Below are 24,478 nucleotides of genomic sequence, written 5' to 3' on the forward strand. Positions count from 1 at the left end.
TCAGAGGCCCACTCCTATCAACACTATCACCAACCCTGCTTACCACATAGTACTCCCCACAGCAAGCACTTAAGCACATTCTTAACCTTAAGCATAGGAGCACGTCTGTCCCTATTCAGTTAAAACGGGAAAGTCTGTGCTTTGAAGTCAATGGGACTACTACATGCTTAAAGTTAAGCACATGCTAATGTCTCTTTCTGGATCGGGGCAAGAGTGCTCTGCATCTTGCAAGATCAAGCTCTAAGAGCAGAAGTAGGTATTTGCAGGGTCCGATCCTAAGTTTTGTCTGTAAGTAGATGGCATGGGTTTTTGAAGAGGGGTCAGCCTTGCTTCTCCATATATAGGGATAACTTGCCATGGTGACCTCATCTCCAAACCATAGGCAAAGATCTTAGAAACAGAAATGTTGTAAAGGCTTTTTTGTCTTCCCTCCAGTCTGTGGACACTGCCCTGTTATTTCTTGCATTGTTTCTTCAAAAGAACAATGTGTTAAAAGCTCTTAATTGTGCCTGACAATGAGCAATATCTGTTTACCTTCTAGGGACCAGGGTGTGCCACCATTTCTGGGGCTGAGTAGCTCACTGATTTGAACAGGGCTCTTTGAGTAGTACGTTACCAATCACCGTGAGTAAGGGTGACACAGTCTAGCCCTATATTAAGAAGATTAAATTTTTTTTAAATCATAAAATGATTTTTTTATGTTTCCTGTTATTTAAAAAACAAAAAAGACCACACTTTGTTTCCTTCCTTTTCTTCTAGCTGGTCTCTGTCAATTTAAGTATCCAGACTTCTCTAAACCAGCACTGGCTACACATTTTAAGATTTTTTCCAAGCAAGATAAGCAAATACAATGCCGAATCCAATTTATGTTTATCCCTTAGCCCCTTCTTTAATTGCACTCAAAACGTTGCGATTTGTAGCTAATGTTTTTGGGGCTTTAACAAAAAACCGCTTATTTTGAAGGATGTTTCCTGAGACTTGCTTATGTCAAGAATAAATAGAGGCAAGAAAGATCCCACAATCAGAACTTAGCCTCTCCTTCAGAACTAGCCAGGGGAAGGATCTGGGGCCTCTGCTGCAGCCGTGCAGCTCACGCACACCCTACACCACTAACATATTATGCTCAGGAACCAATGCTGTTGATGTGGTACATCAAGGGGTGGAGTTAGAGTGATTTCCATAAGGCCTGGTAATGGTTTGAAATCAAGGGTACCATCCAAGAGGTGATTATAACTAAGAATTTTGTTGGATGGGGGCTATTTATTTTACCTGTTTTCATGTCTGCAGCAGGTAGCCATATTGCCATACTAGTGGGAAGTGAGAAATGGGACCTGCTGTGTATTGTTCAAATCACTAGGTGGATCCAAGGAGGCTATTAGCAGCCTCTGGCTATGCCAAACTGTTCAGTACTGCTGAAATAAAACTGTAAGACGGAGGGACCCTTCCTTCTACTGATTGCTACTTTATTTAGAAATTTTATATATGAGCTAATTATAAAAGCAAAAAAAAAAATTTTTTTCTGCTACTCCTTTCTATTGCTCACTCAGATACCAGCATTCAAAATAACTATATGAATCACTCGGCAGATACAAGGTGCAATGCAACTGCTGTGCGACGGAATGTGCCAGGTCCATCCAGGTAGATTGCACTTGTTTTGTTTTTGGAAGATCCAGGTATGTCCAGGTAGAATGCACCAGATTTGCTGTTAGACATACCAGGCATGTTCCTGTTGAAGACACTTGCTGGGCTGCTGGTGCCTCCTTACAGAAGGCATCTACTGTGTTGCTGAACATACCAGCTGGGTCCAACATGCCATTACGTCACTGGATGATCAGAGCCCAGCCCGCAGAGCAGCATGCTAGCAGCAAACCAAACCGAAAGGGTTAAGAACAAAACATGAGCTGAAATGCTATACTACATTCCAGGACAAAAAACAAAGTTACGATTTTCTTCTTGCTCAAAACGATTAGTGGAGCCTCTCGATTTCCCCAAAATCAGCACTTAGAAATTCAATAGTTATTGAAAACTGCTTCTCTTTTTCATTTCATACGAAGCATTTATAAAAGCACTTGCACAATGACATATTAACATGTTTAGACTCTAAGCATCAAAGCACTGGACTGTAAGCCCCCCTCTCACCCCTCCAGCCTATTTCAATCTACTGACTTACATTCAATTTTTACGTGCTGTATTTTGTGTGTGTGTGTGTGTGTGTGTGTGTGTGTGTGTGTGTGGTGGGGATGTGGGGGGAAGCATCATGGTGTAGGAACCTGCACTTTGCTGCCTGTTTAAAAACAAGCAGGGAGTGAAACAATCTGCTCAGATTTGCGTTGGTAACATGAGGGCAAAAGCTCTGCTCCTAGTTGATGGTCAGTAGTGTTTAAAGCCATGAAACTGTTTCTCTGTAGTGTTGAGTGATACTGTGATTAAAATGTTATTGCATTATTCCAATATTTTTTCTTTATTCTGTCATTGATTCTTATTACCACTTTTGGAAAAGAACGAAAAAGAGAGAGGAAAAAAAAAAGGCAGCTTTGATTTCCAAATGTGCAATTCACGTGTGAACAAAGTAATTCTGAAAATATTTCTCAATGTATTTTACGTTCTCATTACTCTCTTCAAAAGTAAGAGATGTTTTGCCCTGATGTCATTTTCAGCCTGCAGAAGATGTAATTTAAAACATATATATATTATGCTTGCAAAAATCATAAATCTGTGCATCCTATGTCATTCCTTCTCCCATTGTTACAATACAGATTTGATTTAGGGTTTGTTTGTTTTTTTCCTTTAGAACTGTATAGTGTTTTGTTTTTTTTAAAAAAAATCAATTGTAAATGTCTGGTTTTCATATAATGTTTAAAAAACATTGAGAAAGAGGATGGTGCTTGTTCCATATCATTCTTGATTGTATATTGCTTCTGTTATGTTTATAAGTAAACTGTGCATGACTTGTGTTTAGCAGTCATTATTGTGTCTGTTTGTGAAATTTTTATCAAAAAGAAAAAAAATTCTGTAGATGCACTTACTGTATATGTGATTAGGTTTTGCGTCCAAGGCTAGGAGCCTTGAACTGCCAAGGAAGAAAAAAAAAGAGGTGGCAGTTATTAATTAATATGAAATCGCTGTGTTGGGAGCATAATGAAATAAAAGATATGAAGTGTAGAAAATAATTAAAAAAAAGCGATTTTACAAATTTCATTTTGATGCTTGTGATAAAAGGCAAATGTATTTGTGTAGAGAAAGACCTTTAAAATAATGAATAGGAAAGCTGATTTTGAGGTTAATGCTGTAGAATAGGAATGTATACCAAATGTAATCTTTCCAATGCTACAATGAATTTATACATGAGATTGATATGCAATAAACCTGTGTGCTTTTCTAAGCAATGGCCCTGTGAACTTTCTTGGCACAAGACAAAGTACCACAAAGTGATGCCTGAAAGTGGTCCAGCATTTTCATTTTGACAGTAGAGAAATGATAATAAAGATGTTTGGGCCTAACAAACTCACCAGCAGCCCCATGAATTTCCATGGAATACAGGTTTGTTTAAGGGATGGGGCCTATTATGGCTGTTTGGTTTAAGGCATGGGGAAAGATGGGTTTGTAAAAGTTTGGGTTTGGGACTTTTTCGTAGTCTCAATTGTGGCAAACAGCATCTTGGATTCCCTCCACCCACCCACTCCATTGTTGTTGCTGTCTTCTAACACAGAGTTAGGCCAGTCAATTCTTTTCTCCACTGTAAGTTACACATCACATGGACCTAGAGACCCAGGAGGGGTTCTCCAATGGCAAGAGGAACTCTAAAGTGCTGGCAGTATTTCTTCAGAGAAGGCCAATGAGGACTGCTCTAAGGATGAGGACGAGTCTAAGCAACTCTGTGTGACAGAGCACAAATGGCATGAACTCACTTTTCAGTAGTGAAGTACCTGTGGTGACGACATGAACAGGGCCTACCCCAAGTTGGCAGGACATTTGCATTGTAAATAAATATGGTAGAATTACCTTAATGAGCATAACCTTTACATGGCCACATCTGAAATGCAGCAAGAGATCTTTTAAGCAGAACTTCTGGATGTTTTGGAGAAGACAACTAAGGTAAATTAGGTTCCTGATGCCCTAACCCTCCTGAGTAGTTCTTCCCAGGTCAAGAAGAGACAGTTTGACATTTGAGTACCCAGTAGCATTGGCTAACAGGAGTGCCTCTTGCTTAGCAAAAAATCCTTAGTGGCAGGTGAGTCTCATACATTATAAGAGGGAGGAATTAAAATACATGGCAAATATTTTCACTTCAACACGATGAGCAAAGAGTTAGTGAAATATCTAGAGATGGCGGTCAGATGTTTCAGTGGGGGCGCTGGGAGCAAAAATGACTTGAAAGCAGGGTCTTTGAACTAACAATGTGCATTACAAAACTGATGAATGGGCCATGCTTCAAAAAGTAATTCATAGTGCTCAAATGACAGTATCCAGCATACAACATAATAGCACTTTCCCGGAGTTTGCCATATAAGGGTTTCAGTCTCAGCCGAACTCGGAGTTGAAATCCTCGGCATCTCTGTGGCGGCTGGCAACCTCTCTCCTTATTAGCCCTGGAGGGGAGTAAAAAAAAAAGAAATCTATTGGATAAGAAAGCTCCAATAATAGAGTGATTGTCAGGCAGGCTGTAGAGAGAGAACAGAGACATTTAAGAGAATATTGCTGACAAGTGGACTTTGTCGTCCAGAAAGCATTTGAGTCTCACCATAAACTAGCAAGAAAAAGGCTCCATTTTTAGGGAGGGGAAAAAAATCAACAGGGGAGGAAAAAATGAAGGTCAAGGAAAGATCTGTTCCCAGCAAAATGCGTGTTATCAGCTGTGGGGTGGATCCATACAGTATTGCTGAGCAGGGTCAGGTTTTGCTGACTTGCTGTACCTCAGTTCTGTGTTGATAACCTTATTTTCTTTAACATACAAAACATAATAAATTAAATGATGCAATCAAGGGATTTGAGATCAATATTTGAAGTGCATAGGAGGATTTTATTATTATTATTATTTTTATCACAGTACCTAAAGGCCCAGCGTAGATCAGAGCCCCACTGTGCTAGACACTGAATGTCCACAGAGTAAGAGGCTGCACCCACCCCAAACAACTTACAATCGAATCAGACAAGGCAGATAAAAGGTGGGAGGAAGCATGGTAGACAGGTATGCAGTTATATGTATATTTGTCTACAAATGAGGGGTGACTTCCAAAAGCGAGGGCGAGGGTCAGGAAGATTAGAGGAAGGATGGTCTTGTGATTCAGAGATCTGGGTTAAAATCCAGCATGACTCTAGGCCAGTCTCTTAGACTTGCAATTCAGCGGGGCAGTTAAATATGTGCCCTTGCTGTAAACACGAGTAGTATCTCTGGGGTCACAAGTGCTTTACTCCGTTGGGACCTTAATCTCCCCATGCTTCAGGTTCCCTCTGGGAAACGAGGATAATATTTTCTTTTTACCTTTTCTGAGTGAATCTAGTGTTGGTGAAAGATGCTGGACTGCAATCCTCCACTTATCCGCAGGAGTGAAAGCACCAGCGTCTCTCACACCTGCCTGCTCCAGGGTGCCTACACCCTGCTGTGGAGACAACCAGCACGTTACACTCATTTGATCCTTGGCATGTCTGCTGCAACTGGGCCAGCTGGTGCCGGTTGGTAGCTGGTACCATTGCTGACAGGTAACAATGGGGATCTGGGTTCTTTAGGCCTCCCTCATGCAGGGAGCCAGCACAAAGCCCATGTACCACTTAGGCTCTCAGAATAGGGCTTAAGTGGCCCAAGTGGGGCTGCATGCTGGTCTCTACACGGGCTGCTTTTCACTCTTGGATCGCAAGATGCGAATATAACTGTGTGGGCTGGAATTGTCACTAAATCTACAGTCCCACTTATTCACTAGAGTGCTAGCTGTCACCTACTTTCCATCGCTGACCTAGCCCAGGAATTGATACTTTCGTTTGCCAACTGTTAGTGTGATGGGAGAATTTCTAAAGGTGTCAGAACTTCTTCAAACTATCTGAAGTCCATCAAAGGGGCACTCTGTCTTGTGAGTTTTCTGGCCCCTTCTTGCTTGTGGCTGGACTGGAAATACTATGGAAACAACTTCTCTTGTGTTAGTTCAAGCGCAGAAATTAAATATAGGAATAATTAGGCCTGGGCTTAGCCACAATGCCTGAAGGGTAAGCCAAACCCTTCTGAAGTTTGGGATGGTTGGAGCTGTGCTTTTGGTTTGGCTCAGTGCAAAGAAGGGAGCCAGCTGCAAAATTTGGTTCTGGATCGGAATATTTCCGCACTCAAGGCTCTTCAGTGCAAGGGATCTGGAGTGGGCTTATTTCTAAAAGTAATTTTTTAAGCAACACAAGTTCTAATCAACACCTTGATCCCGCTAACCCCATGGATAGCTTGATCTAGCCTCCTCCTTGCTTTGACCTTTGGCAACAATGGTTCTGGATGCCAGCATCACAGCTCTTCTACCAGTAGAGAGATGGCTTGGAGAGCCAGCCTTAGAAATGTGAGCAGATGTGCCCTGTTCAGCCATCTCCCTGCCCCCAACCACCATCACCAAACAGAGTGAAGACAAAGTTTCTGCCAACAGCCTTGCTAATAGCTCCCTGTATCATGTTAAGGTCACTGCAAAAAGATTTCCTGGAGAGAGCCCAGCGAGGGAAGATGCCCATATGAACACTGGCGCTACGTAATAGGTCAGGAAAATAATGAAGGAAAAGATCTGCAATGAAAAGCTCAATTGTTGTGGGTACAATAACACCCACATCAAATTCCATCGCAGTGCCATCCTCAAAGGCAAAGAAAATGCCCCTTATTACATCAGCTTGTGCCCACGGACAGCAGAGCCAAGACCCCCAGATTATCGATGTCAGTAACAAGTGATGGGGGGGAACTTCTAAAGATCCTGAAACCTGTATGCTGAGGTGACCCATGCTGGAAATGCTAATGCAAATGTCCCACATCTCGACAGTGTAGGAACTGGAGTTTATCCTCAGATCTCAGGATTTCTTTCTCCCAGCAAAAGGAGAAGCATGGAGATTTGGGGTTTGTTTGTTTTTTTAAAGGTTTAAGTTTTTGAACAAAAACTGGCTCCCGATAAGTGTTGGGAACAAGTTTGGGGTGAAAATGCAGCTCAGTTCTTATATAATGCAGGCCGATCAGCTCAGATGTGAAGAAAGGCGCAGAAAATGCTGAGAAACCAGTGACAGATGACTGCACTTGGAAAGTGTAACTGGGTTTTAGCATTTGAAGTGTTGCTATAGCAGTGTCCGTTCCTGGATATTAAAGAGACAAGGTAGTGAGATCGTACCTTTTATTGGACCAACTTCTGTTTGGGAGAAAAACAAGCGTCCGATCTTCACAGAGCTCTTCCTCAGTGTCAGTGTGGTTTAGTGAGAGGCTTGCGATACAAGTTATATAGACAGGAACGGTGCTGTTCGGATGGCCCAGAAGGAAGGTATGGGGGGAAAAGGAGCAGAACCAAGGCTTGGAAATGAGTACGGTTCCAAGCTTGTTGTTCATTTCTGGCAGGCACCTTGAAGCTCTTGTGACGCACGTCCCTGGAGAAACAGGAACTGATCCTGCTGGACTGGAAGGTTCTCTCTCGGACTTAGAGTGAAACTGCAGTTAGATCAGTGCTGGTTTCAAGGGTGCACTCCCACTAGACACGTGTCTACTTCTGACTAGTGCTAGCAACAGCCCTAGCCCTGGAGTATCACGACAAGGTGAGAAAACCCACCGTACCCAACCTGCAACAGTGACTGGGCCACGGCCAGCACTAGTGTGGCTGAACTAGGGCTGGAAGAAGAGCCCACGATTCCCAGCATCGGCAAGGCCTCCGCTGGGTGCACACAAGCCAGGGTGCTGCTGTGCAAAACGTGCCTCCATGTGAAGGGGGGGATTCGTCCCAGCCAGCCAGCCCATAGCTATATCACTGTGTGCCACTAGGGAGCGGTTTATCATTACATTTCAGTCTCTCCTTCTGCTCTGGAGAAGGCATCTGAATTCTTCATTTGTGTGACAAGGAAGTAAATTCTTCATTTACTCCACAGAACCTCAGAATTTTCTCTTTGCCCCTCGCTGCAATTATAAGATGACCCTGATCAGAGGCAGAGCCCCAGGGCAACAGTGGCCTTTTAAGAAGGATGAGGCTGTGCACCTGTGACTGGTCAGTTAACTCCCAAAGGAGGCCTCAGAGAGGGCAGCTGGCTTGAGAGGCGGGGAGACTGTGGGAATCAGACCCACAGGGGTGGGTGAGAGCTGCCTGAGACTCAGGGAAGAGACCAGAAGCAACCAGGAAGAGCTGACAGGAGCTGCTTACGGGAGAGTGGTGGGAGAGCTGAGTTTGAATGGGAGCTGAAACAGGCCTGTTGGTGAGCACTGTTCAAAGCTGGGGACCCCGGCTGACCAGATGCCTTGGGCAACGGCCTCTGGGAAAAAGTGGAGGATCCACATTGCTTAGGGGAAGCTGAGCCTGGAAGTGAGAGGGCTGCTTGGGAGAGTGGATCCCACTGAGCAGGAGCAGGACTCACAGGTAGGGAGGCCTGGAGGAGACAAGCACTGCAGGGAACCTTCCGGGCAGAGACTGGAGTGAAGGGTGGGGGGACAGAGGGGAGAAGGGGACAAACCTGGGATTTGGTGGTGATGTCCCTGGAGAGGGGAATGGAGACCCGCTGTGTCTTGAGATGTTTGCTGTGAGAAATGGAGAATGGTTTTACTACAAAGCTTTTGAGGAATTGCTGCACTGGTGGGAAGGAATAAATTATGCCCAGAGATGGACTTTTATCAGACACTGAGAAACTGTTCCTTCCTGGGTGGAAGAAAGGGGAAACTGAGGCAAGAGCCCCTGTCGTGGTACAGTCTACTGCTGGAGGGTGCCCAGGCACGATCCATTATGACAGTTTATAAATATTTTGGGCCATCCACCAGGAGCCAGAAATATAAAATACAGCAAACTATGGAGAAGGGAGAGCACAGTCATTCAGCACACACCACAGAGACTGAGGGATCCAACGGTAGCAGAAAACTTGATAATATTGACAACTCCCTTCCCCAGACAGGCTCACTGAGCCCTGCCAGCTCCCCACTTAATTTTTCACCATGCCCCCCCCACCCCCTTCAGGCCCTCTGTAACTACCTGGCTCTACCTGGCCAACGAGGGGCTGATGCAGAGGGATGGAAGCCCTGGCCTTTCCCTTACATCACTGCAAAAATCTTGTAGGGAAGATGCTTTGGATCCTGTGTGTCAGGAGTCCCAAGTAGGATTAATGTGCACGCTACACGGACAAGTTCCTGGGCACGGCCTGCGAGTTAATTCACTTTCCGGTATCCAAACCTCCTTACAGATTATTCCTGCCCTAGCAGGGGAAGGGAGAGCTGGGCATGGGGCTGCCCATGTTGAGCATACGGGCATGCAGCTGCACTATTCCTGCAGCATCTCTGGTGGGGAGGAAGGCATTCTACCCTGTGCCTAGTTGAGCACAGTTATCCAACAGGAGAGAGAGAGAGAGAGTGTGTGTGTGGTTTGCTAGCTCACACAGTGGGCCCCTTGACTAGCTCGTGCTAAAATTAAAGCGGGCACATATAGCGGGCGCAGCCTTCTGGAAAGTGTTTGCATGTGGGACACTGCCATGAGAAATTATTAAAGATTAGCTTCAAGGCCACCAAGGGATCCCAAGCAGGAAATGTTAACGCCAGACTAATGTTTCATGGAATCAGTTCCTGACCACTTGTCCCCCTTAGTCCTAGTTCCCTGAACCCCAGTTACCTGGTACCAGATAAGCCCAAATCCTGCATGAGGTTTAGCTAGTGCAGATCCCTGCATGTGCATTGAGTCCCATTGAAATCACTGGGGGTCCAACTGGCCCCCAAAGAAACCTTTTCTGCCTATTTATTTATCCACACTAACATGTTCTTAGGGTCTCATACTAGGATATTGGCTACCTTGAAATATACAAATACAGCTCTTCTCAGCCAAAGGTTCTAGCCAGCAAAGCAGCTGCTCCATTAATTTAGCTGGGAGGCAACCCAGTGCACTCAACTTGCTGCGATTTCACCGTAGTGAAGTGTTGGAAATAACGGCATGCCTCCAGCCCGGGGAGGAGTGTATTATACCACATGTGCCTGTGCGGACACGCACAGACATGTGACTGTAACGAGCCATTTGTCCTATTTTACTCCAGACTAGGAGCCCGAGCAGACAAACACACAGACAAGGAGTCCACGGGCCTACTCCCATGCTTCAGGTTAACCTGTCTGTAAGGAGCAAGGCCCCCAGGTAGGTTCACCAAGAACTTTATCCCACGCCCTGGGGAAGCCAAGCATCTGTTCCACTGTAATAAAATTGGTCTGACCGCCTAAATACGCAGCACCTGTGGTCTCCTGAAATCTCTGCAATACAACCCTTGGAACAGCAGAGGGCAGCCTTACACAGCTCCCGCCTTCTGCCCGGGAATGTAGCCACACTGCTCTGCCTGGAGACAAAACTCACTGGAACCTGATACTCCCCTGCCCTGCGCCTAGCTTTGTCCTTCAGATCCTTGCAAAGCAGGGCCTCACTGCACCCAGATGGGAATTCTCCATTCCTTCCTAGCAGTGCTAATGATTTACACTCATGAGCACACGGGCAGATGATGGCACTGCTGGGCCCTGGGAATCGGGCACATAGAGTACCCTACACGACAGCTGCTAGCGAGGAGAGCAAACCTTGATTTAATATCACACACCATTGACATCTGAAGCCCGAAGACGGACCCAATTTTTAAATAGCTCAACCCAGGGCAGAGCTGCTGCCTTTACGTCCACATGGGGCAAGGCTGTGTCCTCCCCGCACTCACAAGTGGCTTACCTGATTTTGCTAGAATTTCTTCCAAAATCAGACTTTAAAAACAAATTGCTGAACTTCTTTAGTGAGCTCTTTGCTCTTCAGCATGTTCTTGGGGCAAGACAGGGCCCCCCTTCAGTACACTGCCGCCCTGTTGGGGAGGTAGACAGAGAAGGCAAGTGCTGGTGTAAGAGGCTTGTTTTAGGGATACAGTACTGCCAAGTGTAAACTGTAGAGTAAACTCCAGCCACTCAAAAATCACAAGATTGGCTTAAAAATCATGAGGGTTTTTTTTGTAATACATTTGGGGTCTGTCTTTGCCTTCCGGTTTCTGAGCTTTCAGGGCTTTTCACTTCACCTTTTCTGGCTTTTTTCAGCCACCGTGAGAGTGAGAGAGAGAGAGTTACTTTGGGGAGAAAAAAAAAACCCAAACAAACCTAAAGCTGAGATTCTCTGGTGTTCAGCAGTGCTGGCTACGTTCGCCAGCCTCCACCTCTGCCAACCCCTCGGCCTCCATCCCCAGCTCATCTCCCTTTCGGTAGCACCCCAGGGGTCCAGTATTCTTGCCAGCAAGCTAAAGTATGGGCTATGAATGGACTATAAGGTGGATAGAAAGCTGGCTAGATCATCCGGCTCAACGGGTAGTGATCAATGGCTCGATGGCTAGTTAGCAGGCACTGTCAAGCGCAGTGCCCCTGGGGTCGGTCCTGGGGCCAGTTTTGTTCAACATCTTCATTAATGATCTGCATGATGGGCTGCATTGCACTCTCAGCAAGTTCGCAGATGTTTTAATCCGGCCCTTGAGCTCCAGCCAGGGAGCAGGGTCAGGGCCTGCTCTGCGTGGCTCCCAGAAGCGGTGGCATGTCCGCCCTCTGTCTCCTACACATAGGGACAGCCAAGGGGCTCACATGCTGCCCCCGCCCCAAGTGTCACCCCCGCAGCTCCCATTGGCCAGGAACCACGACCAATGGGAGCTACAGGGCCCTCGCCTGCAGACAGGGCAGTGTGTAAAGCCGCCTGGCCAGGCCTCCGCATAAGAGCCAGAGAGGGGACATGCCTACTGCTCGGGGTAAGCGCTGCCTGGAGTCTGCACCCCAACCCGGATCTCCCTCTGAACCCAGCCCAGAGCACCCTCCTGCACCCCCAACTCCACCCCACAGCCCAGCCCCCACCTGAACTCCTCATTTCTGGCCTCACCCCAGAGCCCGCACCCCAGCCCCCCCCTTGCATGAGCATTCCCCCATTCCCAGAGCCAGACGTGGCCCTGGGGCGGGAACTTTTGCCCCCCCCCCCGGTCTAGGACGGACCCCGGCTGCAGCGGGACCCCTGGCCAGGGCAATCCCAAAGAGCAGCCGGGCTGCGGCCAGGTGGCTGCCTGGGCGGGCCGGGCAGGGGTGGGGCTCCGCGGGGCGGGCGCCTCTCGCCGCCTCAGTCTGCGGCCGGCGGAGCGGGGCCCGGGACACGCACCTGCCCGGCGGCGGGGCGGCGCTGGAGGCTCGAGTGCCCGGGGGAGGGGGCGCTCCGGGCTCGCTCGCCGGCCGCACAGGTAGGAGGAGGGGGGGGCGCCGCTCTGCGGGGTCCGGCTTCCTCCGCCGCTTCCCTCGCGGGGCCCCCCCCGTGCCCTGCCCCGGCCCCGGGGCCGGCTGCAGGTCCCGAGCCGCCAACACGGGACCCCCCCCCCGCGCACGCCCCCCCGCAGCCCGGGCCCCGAGGGCGCCCCCTTCCCCGGGGTCTGGCCGCTGCCCCGGGCGAGGCGGGCGGCCCGGGGCGGGGGCGGCACCTCGGCTTCCTCCTGCTGGATGTTTGGGGCACGACCCGCCAGCCGGCGCGGGGCTCTGCGGGGCTGGGACCTCCGGCCGCCCGGCGCCCCTGGCTCCCCTGCGGCTGAGCCCGGCCCCAGCGATGCTTTGCAGAGAGGAGCCCCCGCCCGCCCGCTGTCTCGGGGCTGGGTGGCACGGAGCCCCGCTGCCCGCCCCCGGGTGCGGCTGCTTGGCAGGGCGGGGGAAGGGGCAGTTTGCCTTGGCGCCCCCATGAGAGAGGGCCCCCAAGCCAAGTGGCATTGTGACCTGGCTTGCAGCGGCTCAGCCCCCACTCCCTGTTAGTTGGCCCAGCAGCCCCCCCAGGCCGTGACCCCGTGAAGCGAGGGTGGCTCTGTTGTGCCTACCGTGAGGGGAAACGTCCCGGGCGCCCCTGCCCGCGGACAGTGCATCGCCCTGGGATGCGGGAGACCTGCATTTGATTCTTGGTTCTGCCACCGGTTTGCTGGGTGACCTTAGGCAAGTCCCCATGTGCCTCAGTTTCCCCATCTCTAAAATGGAGATAACAATACTGGCATTTTAAAGGGAGATGTGGATGAAAAGCGCTCTATAAGAGCGAGGGATTATTACTATCTTTTCACTTCACCTTGTGGTTCATAACCAGTATTTGCTCTGAGACACCTGAGTCATGGGCACTGAGAACTGGGATAGTGAGCTTTCATGACAGCCTGATGGTGTAGCTATTTGGGGTAGCTGATGACTAATGATCGCCAGCAGTTCTCCCATGCTGTCATGTTTTGATTTGACCATTTGACCATGTTTTGATATCACCACTGTATCCCCCCGTGAAGACTCTACATCAAACTTGGAAGCCCGTCCTTCCTTATTTGCAGCCACAAAACTGGGAGAGGGTGGGGGAATGGCTAGAAAACCATGTGCTAAAATCTTTAGCGAAGCTCTTTGGGTGTTTTTTATGGTTGTTTTTGTAGAGTGCATCAGCTCAGATTTTTGCAGAACTCTGCTCAGTAAAGGCTTTAACAATCTCCCATTCTCAGAGTGGCCTGTTTCTTGACCTCTGGGAACTGCAGCCTGGAGAGATGCAATGGGAGTCTAGATTAAGGTGTTAGTTTGATCTCTTGACTCCCTTCCTGGGACATCTACTGAGCTCCACTGGTGATGACTAATTTGAGAGAGCTTCAGTTAATTGTTCAGGATGCAGTGGGATTTGGTATCTAGCCATTTCAGCAGCATATATGGAAGGGAACGCCTGGCCTATACGTGGGTTTTTATACCAGTAGAACTATTGTGGTTAGGAATGGGAGATTTATTTTTTCTAGAGAAGTTATGCTGGTCCAACCTCTGTTATGGATGCAGTTCTGTTAGTGTTCTGCTCCCTTTCCTGTTTGGCAATAGCTATAATTGGGTGGCCATGCTCTCCTGACTCTCCTGGTAAAGTTGAAACAGTCCAGCTTGTGTGTAGACAAGCCCCAGGTGTGTCTCTGTGCTTTTGGTTGTTGTTGTTAATACAAATGTTGCAACTTGTAGCGGGTGGGTTGTGTCACTGGCACGGTGCGTGCACTGGGGCAAATCCTCCAACATCTCTGTGCCTCACCACCCCATCTCTAAGATTGCTACTGCAAGGCTCCCCCACCCTTCAGGGATGTTGTGTGGCCAGGGAAACGCTGTTGGGGCCTCAAGGAGCTCCAAGCAGTGAGTCCAAACTGCTATTGGAGACTAATTCCTTCTGGTGTGAAGAGCCCAGTTACGTCTACAGAAGCCATTAAACAGGTGCATATTGCAGAGCTGGGAGTCCCCCAGAGGCCACGAGGTTACTTCTGCCACCACTGGGAACTGAAAGCAGAGTGGAGGTGAGAGCCAGGTCCGTTGCTAACCCAGAGTTGGTGGGTGTGATTGATTTCTTTAAAGAACTGCCCATTTCGCTTACCTGTTCCCAGCCCTGCCAGAAGGCAATGCTCCCATCCAGGGGTGGAGACTGGCTCTGCAAACCAGGCCCTGGAGAATGGGACAGTCCTGGTTCTGATGGCTGTCCTGCAGGTGGGGGACACTTCCTCTGAACGTCTGGCCCTGCTCTCCCGGCTGGGATCAGTTTTGTAACATTCCCTTTTCGCTGCCTCCACCCTGCCTGGCCAGTGGGGAGAGTGCAGAGCGTCCCCACTGTGAGGCTGCCCTTGCAGGGCCCACCCCATTCTTTGTTGTAGTGAGGATGTAATAGACCTGGCTCTTTTGTTAGCATCTTTCCAGCAGAGGAGGATCCCAGGAGCACTATACAGGTAATGAGCCATGTAGCCTCACAACAGCCCTCAGTGTAGGTGTGGTGGGTAGAACACCCACTTTGCAGGCGGGCGAACAGCGGCACAGAGCACTTGAACAGCAGGCCCAATGTCACTCACAAGTAGAATTTAGGAGTCCTGGCATCCAGTGTGCTGCTGGAACAACGAGATTCAACGTCTCCTTGAGAGTCGGCAAACTGCTCCTAACTGGAGTGCAGCTTTTCCGCAGAGCTTGTGCCTGGCTAATGCTCTCTTGCCCATCATCTTCCCCCTTGCACTGTGAAACCGAAAACTATCTGTTGGGTTTGCATCCAAAATCAAATCTAAAGATACACACTGAATAAATTTTTGCCCAGCCAATTGGGAAATAAATCCCAGGAGCCAGCAAGGCTGCTGAAACCAAGAAGGTCAGGGACTTTCTTGGAATGACAAAATAAACAAACAGACTGTCTGCTGGGGGGCAGGTTCCAGGGAGAGGAATCTGACATAGTTTCCCCTGCCTCAATTGCATTTATTAGACTTGTGTAATTGTTCTTGGACAATACCTGTATTTAATTTCTGTGGCTGGTCAGGGCACGTTCAAAAGAGTCTCGCTCTGAGCATTGAAGCAAAATAAATGAAGAAATACATAAAACCCACTTTAAAGGGTTTTTATATACAATTAATAGCAAGGCAAGAGAGTATGAGGAGCTTTGTGACCTGGGTAGCACTGATCCGAATAGTTACATGATCCTTCTCCTGGTCTGAGAAATAATGGCATAAAGAAGACACTAAACTATTCCCTCTTAATTCCCCAGTCAGGCCAATAGCTTCAAAGGGGACTAGTGATTTTGGATACCCAGCTAAGGCACTGTAAAGGGGTCTGGATTTCAGAAAGCATAGAGCACTCTGAAGATTAGGTCCCTTTCGAGTGTCTCAGGCTGGGCACCCAAAATCACTAGTTTCTCTTGCAAATCTTCATCTTTGTCTCTTAAACTGTAAGCTCTTTGGGCAGGGATTGTCTCTGCTTTGTTATTCTGTACAGCTCCAAACTCTTGGTTGGAATAAACCAACAAAAGGTAAGAATGCTTTTGTACCTTCCATTTGAGGATCTTGGAGTGCTTGCAAATAGTAGTGAATTAGGCTCCACAAAAACCCCTGTAAGTTAAACTTGCGATAGCAACAATGAGACTTGTGCAAGAGGTAAGTTTAAAGCTGGTGCTGTTGATTCATCAGATGGAGCTACTGTTTGAGAGCCAGTATTGAGCCAGTGCTTAGAGTAATGTGAAATTACTCAGGTGATGCTGGACACAGCCTTCTGGATGAGATGGAAAACTGAGGTCTTGTATATGGCCTGTGGTCATTAAGAATCACATGCCATTTTGTGAAATAGCATGGAGGGCAACCCCCGTGTCCTTGCCCAAGTGTAATTGGGCTGATTATGAGCTGCCAGCTGAAAGGGCCCCTGCAGTTTCTGTTTTGTTGCTGCTGCTTTTCAATTGAGAGGTGTCGGGGTTTCAGCCACAGGTGTATAGATTGAATAGAGGACATTTAAGTTTGTGAAGTACTTGAAGCAAAAGATATTAGTCAAATATGACTTCTTATTGGTGGGAATAGTTGAGTGCAGAGTGGCAGTGTGGTGTGAGGCTCTAATTCATGTTGATGGGGTGCTGCGTGGACCCAGAATGGTTGTGGCTATGTAGGTGCAAAGCACTCCTCTGTTTGTTGCTATCTTAATTCAGCAATCTCTGGTACTGCAAAGCAAGCAAAAGCACCTGCCTCTCCCTTCCTGCCTTCCACTGAACAAACTGCTCAGGGAGAGGCAGTCTCCGGGACAGATATCATTGACCTGTGAACTCACAGCAGGTATTCACTCCATTCCTAGTGTGACGTGGCACAGTCTGGACTAATGGCAGATAAAACAATTTCCCCAGCTGCAAAGGATTATAGCCCATCCAATGGCTAATGGCTGGGCCCAGGGGAGGATGTGGCAGGGTTAACTCCTGGCTCTGTTGTTAAACTGACCATAGCGGTTGATGATTAGTAGAATGGTGTTTCTGTATCTGCTGGGAGGTTATTGGCAATTGGATTTTTACAAGGGTTATGTTATTTTGCAACCGGTAATATCTGTAGTGTCTACTGATATAAGGGTGATCAAATCTCATGCTTCAGGACACAACATATGCAAACATCAAATAAGACAAACCCATGAAATTGGCCTTTCATATGTGTCCAAATCCACCTGGAGGTTCTGGGGGCATGTCACGTGTAGTGGAGCTAGCTGAGTGGGAAGCTGAATGTGGTATGTTGGGATTAGCATCTTTGAGACAAAGACTCACCCCTGGTTCTCTCTCTCTCTGACAGAGGGTAGAGCTGAGTCACTTCAGAACTAGCCACTGCCCAGAATGAAAACCCCTGATCCCCCACCAGTGTCAGCTCGGTAATACTAGAAGGCATGTTTAAGTCTTTCCCTCTTTATTGCGTTTTCCACAGAAGGGAATGTCAGGTAGAAATGGCATTAAGATCCACCGCCCTGGAGCCATGTTTCCTGACCAGCTCAGCTAGTCTGAGAAGAAGCTGGATCTAGTTTCTCCCTCCTTCCTGAGTGTCCAGCCTCCCTGAGCCTGTGTAATATCTGCACACAGCACACACTGCCGTTCTCAGGATGAGTGTCCCAGGCGGGAGAGGGGAAGCCTGTAGACCAGCCCTGCAAGGTTGGGAAGAGCCCGTGCCCTGAATGAGGTTGCAGAGCTTGGCTCATTTCTTCAGTGCTTAGTGACTGAGTAAGAAAAGGGCCCACCTAATGGATCTGGTTAGTGGTAGCTGGTGGGTCAGTGTAATCGGCCTTGTGCTAAGGTGCTCCTGAATGCATTCTTGTGTGATGATCCTGCAAACACATAGGCATATGCTTAACTTCACGCACATGAGGTGTCCCACTGACTTCAAGGGGACTGGTCACACGAATAAGACACGTACGTAAGCGTCTGCAGGCTGAGAACGTTCCGAACAGGGCCGTGTCCATTCCTTGTAGATTTCAAAGCAGGGGAGAGAGCGGGTTAAGGGACTGTTCTATAAAACACATGCCGAAGCACCCGGTCTGTGAGCTGGTGGGAAGTTGTACAGTGGGGAATGAACCCTCTCTAGAGCCCTTCCAAATCCGTGCTTGCTCAGCTCAGGGAAAGCTCACTATGGTCTGCTGGGCTTTGCCTTTGTCTTCCTCAGTAGGAGCAGATCGTGGACCTTGCTTCTGAGTCATGAGAATCAAAGTGATAACTAGTAATACTAGAGGTGGTGAACATGGGGATGGCCAGAGGAGATCAGGTCTGTGGTCCATTTAGCCAAGTATCCCGTCTCTGGCAGTGGCCTGATCAGATGCTTCAGAGGAAGGTGTAAGAACCTGGCTGTAAGCAGATGTGGGATAATCTGTCGCCCACAAAAGCTAAACCAAGATGCTGGATCCAAATGCCTCCAGACTTGCAGAGGTTCAGAAGCTGCTTTGAATCTGAATTTTGCAGCTGACTCTTGTCCCGGAATTGGGTCAGAGTCAAACTTCCTCTTTCCCATCCCTCAAACAAGGTAGGATCAGAATTCAGACCCTACCTCATGGCATGGACCCATTTTTCTTACTATTTAGTGCTGCTGTTCCCAAATGTCCCTGTTTCCCCTGAGAGGTGAAGTGACTTGCCAGAGGTAACATGGTGACTCAGTGTCAGATTTGGGATTACAACTAAGGAGCTCTTGGTTCCGAGGTCTGTGCTCAGAACAGCAGAACCCACCTTTCTTTCCCGGAGCACCTCGGGAGAACTGCAATGGCTGTAGGTTGGCCAGTTTCCTATTTTGCCATCTCTGTTAGCTGCCTTATTTCCACTGCTGCTAAAAAGGGCCCTTCTCTGCAGCACCGCCTGTATCAATGGGTGGAGCATGGCGGTTTTACTCTTCTCCCCCCGACAGGATGCTTGGCAGGACACTGGCCGGCACGGGGCATGCATCCTTTGTCCACGCAGATGATACATCTCTCAATCAAACAGGCTTTTGTAGATTGGGCAGACTTGTCTTTCTGCCAGTGCTTATAAAGAAGAACATGTTTCAAGTCTTGGTCTGTGTTTCCTGTTCGATGGTGGTTGATGGGGAATGGCTCAGTGAGAGCTCGGTACAATGGGGCCTCAGTATGGACAACTTGGAGCATGTTTTTCTGAAATCATGTATTGGGGAGAAAAGGGGTGTAAGTGCATCAGTTGTGTTGCACATCACGTTAGCATTTCTCTCCCAGAAAAGCACTATGCAGAGTGGGGTCTATGAGGTGACAGCTGCTTGCAAATGGGGTCACCCCAAACTTGTCAGTAAGGACTTTGCACCCTCACCTATGCTCCCTGCTCTGCACAGGGCACGTGCCTGGCTTTCCAAATGGCTCTGGAGACATTTGGAACCTCTGGGGGAGCGGAGGTGCGTTCTCTCTAGTGCAGCTATTGAATCATGGTGTGGATTCCTCTAGAGAGAGCCCAGGGTGGCAGCAGAGGGCAAGTGTGCAGGAAGCAGAATAGAGAGCAATAAGTAAAGGACAAGTGCAGCAGGTGGTGGTTGCACCCTACTCATCTTCCTGTTCCCCGCTTGGAGCAAAGAACTGGAACTTGCTCTGCTGACATCAGCCCCAGAGCCAATCAAAGGAAGTGGCAAAGCTTTGAAACCCAACCAGAGTTGCCAAATCTGTTTCTTTTCCCTGTAGCCAGGGTGTGGTCCTCTCCTTACCTCACCTTAGGGATGGGTGGTGGCCGGATTTGTGTTTGTATTGCAGTAGTGCCCTGGAGGCTCATGCTAAGTGCTGTACAAACACGTGAAAAGAAAATTTCTTAAAGGAACAGTATATATATTCCTTATCTGCCCTCCCCATGGGCCGTAGACTGACTTTATCTCAGTACCAACCTCCTGATCAGTGGCACCTTCGCTTGTGTCGTCTGTCAAACCAAACCACCTCTTCTGACTGGGCCCACAGTTTTGCACCTGCTATGAATTAGCTGATTGGATTGCGAGCCCCCAAGATGCCCTACCATAGGGAGATTATCAATAGAAGGGGGATACCAAGGTGCACAGCAGAGACCACATCGTGCTCTTTCGATGATAATTGCTTTCATTAGCCAACCAGACACTGCAACCTGCTAAAGGGGAGAGACCAATACAGAATATTTGCATTACTCCCACCAAGCCTTATGGAAAAACCCTAAGAGCCAATCTTCATCCTCTTCCTCACCAGTGATTATCATCCTGGCATCTCCCCCCTCTCCACCCCTCCCAACCCCCTCGACTAACGCATGCAGGCCAGGATACGGCTTTTATAATGTGTTAACTGATGCCGCTGGCATTCAGACGTTTTATGAAGGTTTTAACCCCTTCTCCTTATTTGAACTTCCACACCCCACTACTTTTGGAGTGCCCCATTTTCATAGGCTAGCTTGTTTCCCTTGTACTTGTTAATGTTTACGTCCCCTTGTCCGCATAAAATTTTGCCCCAGTTACCAATGGTCATCTTGTGGTGGCTGCTGCTCTCTCGTAGTCGTTATTATCCAAGGTGAGCGGTTATTTTCAGAACATCAGCATATCACAAAACACAGACAAAAGTTGAGTAGGTTTATTACTAACTTAATTATGCTAATTTATCTTAAGGCCTAATTTGGCTACGCTGTTTTGCAGGCCTGGGGCTCTGTGTTACAACGTTAATTACTACTTATATTTCACCTCTGTGTCTTAAGTATACCTAATATACGATGTAGCCACAGATAAAAGGTAAGGGGAGACCTGGTACAAAATTCAAGCCCTGGAATTCCTGGTTGCTGTCCTATCTGGATGGGAACGAGGGTCCCTTCCCCAGAGGCTTTCCTTTCCTTTGAATGATGCAGTATTAAAAGGTGGGGGACTCAGGGTGCTGCTGAGACTGCTGGATAGAACCTACGTGTAAAGGATGGTGTGCAGTGAAGTCCCTCCTTGTCCGCAGTCTCCTGGGGCTGTTTGGGGCCAGGAACTTGCCTCCTGTGGAGTGTTTAAGCAGAGGAGAGAGGAAACACACAATGGACTGGACAATAACTGCCTGTATTTATTCAGATGCTCACTGGGTATAATGGTGAATGGGATCTAACAGGGGGGAAAGGGGGACTTGAGATTTTTCCCTCTGGGTTTTTCACAGAGAATGTTTTGATGGGAGAACAAACAGCTCCTTTATGGTCTTTTTTTTTTTTTTTTTTGAAAGACTCCCCAGAGCTGCTGTGGGCTTCTTGGGTCCATGGTGGGGATTCACATTCTTACCTGCGTGAGTCCTGCAGCCCCCTCAGCTCCATAAGCCCGGGTTTCGCTTGGGCCCATGACGCTGCCAGCTGTTTGCAAGAGGTCTTCATTTCTTCTAGTAGAACTCAGCCACAGTCAGTTAGCGTGACCCTGTCTGATGGCACTCAGGTAGTGTAGGCAGCTCTTGGTTCATTTTTGACTCATTGATTGCCTACGTGCTGGGCAAGGCCGTGTCACTTTCACTTCAGTTTCTTTTTTCATTTGTTAAACTTCTCTAGCTTCGCTGTTGCTTCCAGATTCCCTTGGTGTTTGCAGCATACAGCTCAGGCATGGGAGACTAAGTTCCTTTCCCAGCCACCAGCAGGTCAGGTCACTTCACCTGTCTGAGTCTGCCCCTTCCACTTTTTGTCTTGTTTCTTTTGTAGTCTGGGGCAGGGACAGTCTCTAACTGCATGTGTGTGCAAGGCTTAGCACGACGGGGTCAAAATCTCAGTTGGAGTTTCAAGGTGGTGTTGAAATATAATAAATGAGATCATGTAATTTCTTTGGGTTTTTTTTCCCCCAGGTCTGCTGTTCTGTGTATTGATTGATTTTTGCTGGGTGTTTTTTAATTTTTCCCGTCACAAAAGTCCTAGGCTAGCTCGTGCTCTAGATTTCATTTTCCAGACTCTCCTATGCTAACACAAAATGCTGCAAATGCCGGAGGGGATGTTTGTTTGGCTCTTTTTAAAAAAACAAAAAAACAACTGAACAAACATACCCCATCCAGTCCTGGACCCCTCTGTGTTGGTCCTGGATCTCTTTCATTGACCCTTCTTCCTGGAAGAGGGGATAGCTCCTTAAGCCTTGTGCCCTTTCTGTTCTCTCTGCAGGGTCTCTGGCTCCCCACCGCGCCAGCATGTCTCACAGGCATTCTGACAGCTCCGTGGGCGACAAGGCCCTTCTCCTGGAGCGCAAGTTCCATTCAGAGCTGCGGATAGATGCCAACGTGACCCCTCCCTCTGGGAAACGCAGCTCCATGGCAGCACTAGACAGCGCCTCGTTCGCGGCCCAGCGCTCCCCGTCCCCCACCGAGCCCTGTCGCGTCATCCTCAGCACAGAGAGCCCAGCCGCGCTGAAGATGGGCACCCAGCAGTTGATCCCCAAAAGCTTGGCCGTGTCTACCAAATCCAAGACCCCTGCCCGCCACCAGAGCTTCGCCGTGGCCATGCCAAGTAAAGAGGCAGCTCGCTGCGACCCCAAGCGGATGTCAGCCCCAGGCATTTCCCTGGATGACCTGGACATCGAGCTGGATTCTAGTGGGCTCAAGCGCAACCTACGGAACACGTCGTACCGGGCTGCCATGAAGGGGCTCGGGAATGCCGAGGAGCCTTCGAAGGACATCGCCACCCTAAAGCCCGTGTCGCAGGACACCAGCGCACACCCAGCGCGAAGCCCAGGGAGAACCAAGGTAGGCCCTGTTGTGTGCTTCCAGTCCCTCCTCCTGCTGGAGTGTCACCTGGGGTACGCCAGATCTGCCCTTGCCTGAACAAAAGGTTATGAATAGTTGTAATATCTTAGCTTCTATGAGCCCTAGTCATGGAGCAGGAGCTCATGGTGCCAGGTGCTGTACAAACAAAGAACAAAAAGATGGTCCTGCCACCCAAGGAGCTTACACACTAGATAATAAACTCTACCTCTTCTACCACCACTCCTGGCCAGACTCCATCAGCTGAAGCGGCAGCTGCCTGGGTGTTCCTGGGGCCAAAGCTCAGACCAGAGTTTTGTTCTCATCTGTACAATTCAGCTGAGCACTGTGTTGTCTCTGGTCACTCAGCCAGCAGGGATGGTGTGTCTCTTAGTTGAGCCATATATAGTCACCTCCCCTAATGGCTGGCTTCCAAATGCACGGTTGTGAAACCAGTTAATCGAGGTTTTGAAGCTCTGTTGTTCCCTCAGCTGGTTCTAGTGCACCCATGGCTGGTGGTTAGTCACCGGTGTAATACTGGCTGGGAAAAAGTGGCTGATCCTCGCCACCTGGGTGGCCTTCTGCTTTCCTTGGGTGTAGGTTGCTAGTGATCACCCTGCTTGCGTGTTTGATGACTTGGACACGCTTTTGAAGAGCAGCTGTACACAGTGAGGAGATGTGCTGGAAGGACTGCAGGGCCCTTCTTTCTGCCTTAGCTCAGTGTCCAGACATGATGCTCTTTCACAGCCTAACACAGCCGAGAGGGTCACGGTCTGATTTCTATCCCCTTGCTTTCACACATGTGAAATTTGCAAAATTATCATAGAACGTCCAGACTCTTCTGGCCCCTCCCCTCTCTCCCATTAGCAGATCCAACTTCTGTAACTCCACTCCCTGCAGATGCCATTAATTACTGCAGCTTGAACCCTAGGTATGGCCAGCAGTGGTTGAGAGGCCAAAGCACAATAAATAAACTAAGTCCCAGGCTTCCAGTGCATCTTCTGGGCTGTCTACAGCTATCCACAGCAGCCAGGTCGTTGTATGTACTTGCTTAAGATTAAATGAAATACACCATCAGAACTGCTGTGCCTTTCAGAATTAGGGTTTGGGAGGTGGGGGGGAGGGTTTGAGATCAGTCCAGGTTAAGTTTTAGCAACTAAACTCACTTGGAAAGGTTGTGGAGCTCGGGGGGGCAAGAACAGGCTATGTCTAGCTGATGTAATGCGGTGACTAATCCTCTGGGAAGGACGCAATCCAGCTGTTTAACATCAGCTCATGTTCTGCCTGGCTCCTTCGTTCGCTCACAATTGCATCTAAGGTTCGTGGCAGGGGGGAGCTGCTTGTTTTGAAGTGCTTTTCACAAATGTGCAAGTAACAGCTGGTGGGGAGTGGACTGAGTTTAGATAGCTGTATAGAATTGGTCTTTCAGCACATGGTACAGACATACCCTGAAAGCACAGGTGAGTTGCAGCCTGATGCATGTTGGCGGTGCAGACAGAGTCCAGTCACAGAAATGAGTGAAGCTGCTCACGTGAGCCAGCTTAACCCCCGTTCTACAAACGCTAGCCCCGAGCCTGGTGCAGTTCTCAGACTTGCACCAGGCTCGGGGCTAGCGTTTGTAGAAGAGTGGCATAATCCCAGAAACAAATGAAACGGACACTACCGCGGATTAACCGAAGGTATCGTTTGTATACGTGCTGTGACAAGACGTAGAGAGGCTGCATCCGGCTAGAAGAAATACTGAGATAACTTTAGGGCTGCTCTGACCCAAAACTAGGTAATGTAAGATGAAAGCTGAGTCACTCACGTGCTTTTTTTTATTAAAAGCAACCAAAACTGCAAGCAAGACCAATGGAATTCACGTTTTTCCTGAGAGACGAGGAT

General features: G+C 48.6%; 1 protein-coding gene and 1 long non-coding RNA gene across 4 annotated transcripts in view; one reads left to right on the forward strand and one right to left on the reverse strand.

The window, feature by feature from the left end:
• Window positions 1–3,248: 3,248 nt before the first annotated feature.
• On the reverse strand, window positions 3,249–12,761 carry LOC140900055 (uncharacterized). Its single transcript, XR_012155540.1, has 3 exons — window positions 12,628–12,761; window positions 10,872–10,998; window positions 3,249–4,589 (listed from the first exon to the last, which is right to left on the reverse strand). It is a non-coding gene; the product is annotated as an uncharacterized lncRNA (long non-coding RNA).
• The window catches only part of ARHGEF16 (Rho guanine nucleotide exchange factor 16), a 41,111-nt gene continuing 25,169 nt past the window's right edge, over window positions 8,537–24,478 (forward strand). Inside the window, exons 1-2 of one of the 3 annotated variants that reach the window (XM_073316609.1) lie at window positions 8,537–8,558; window positions 22,020–22,597. In XM_073316609.1, the coding sequence (XP_073172710.1) occupies window positions 22,046–22,597 (552 nt within the window). In that variant the 5' untranslated portion in view covers window positions 8,537–8,558; window positions 22,020–22,045. Of the gene's footprint in view, window positions 8,559–11,657; window positions 11,917–12,288; window positions 12,394–22,019; window positions 22,598–24,478 lie in introns of those variants that run through there. The other 2 variants (XM_073316608.1, XM_073316610.1) reach the window with 2 other exon arrangements.

This window comes from Lepidochelys kempii, chromosome 18, assembly GCF_965140265.1.
Source record: "Lepidochelys kempii isolate rLepKem1 chromosome 18, rLepKem1.hap2, whole genome shotgun sequence".
In the NCBI taxonomy this organism is placed as follows: domain Eukaryota; kingdom Metazoa; phylum Chordata; order Testudines; family Cheloniidae; genus Lepidochelys; species Lepidochelys kempii.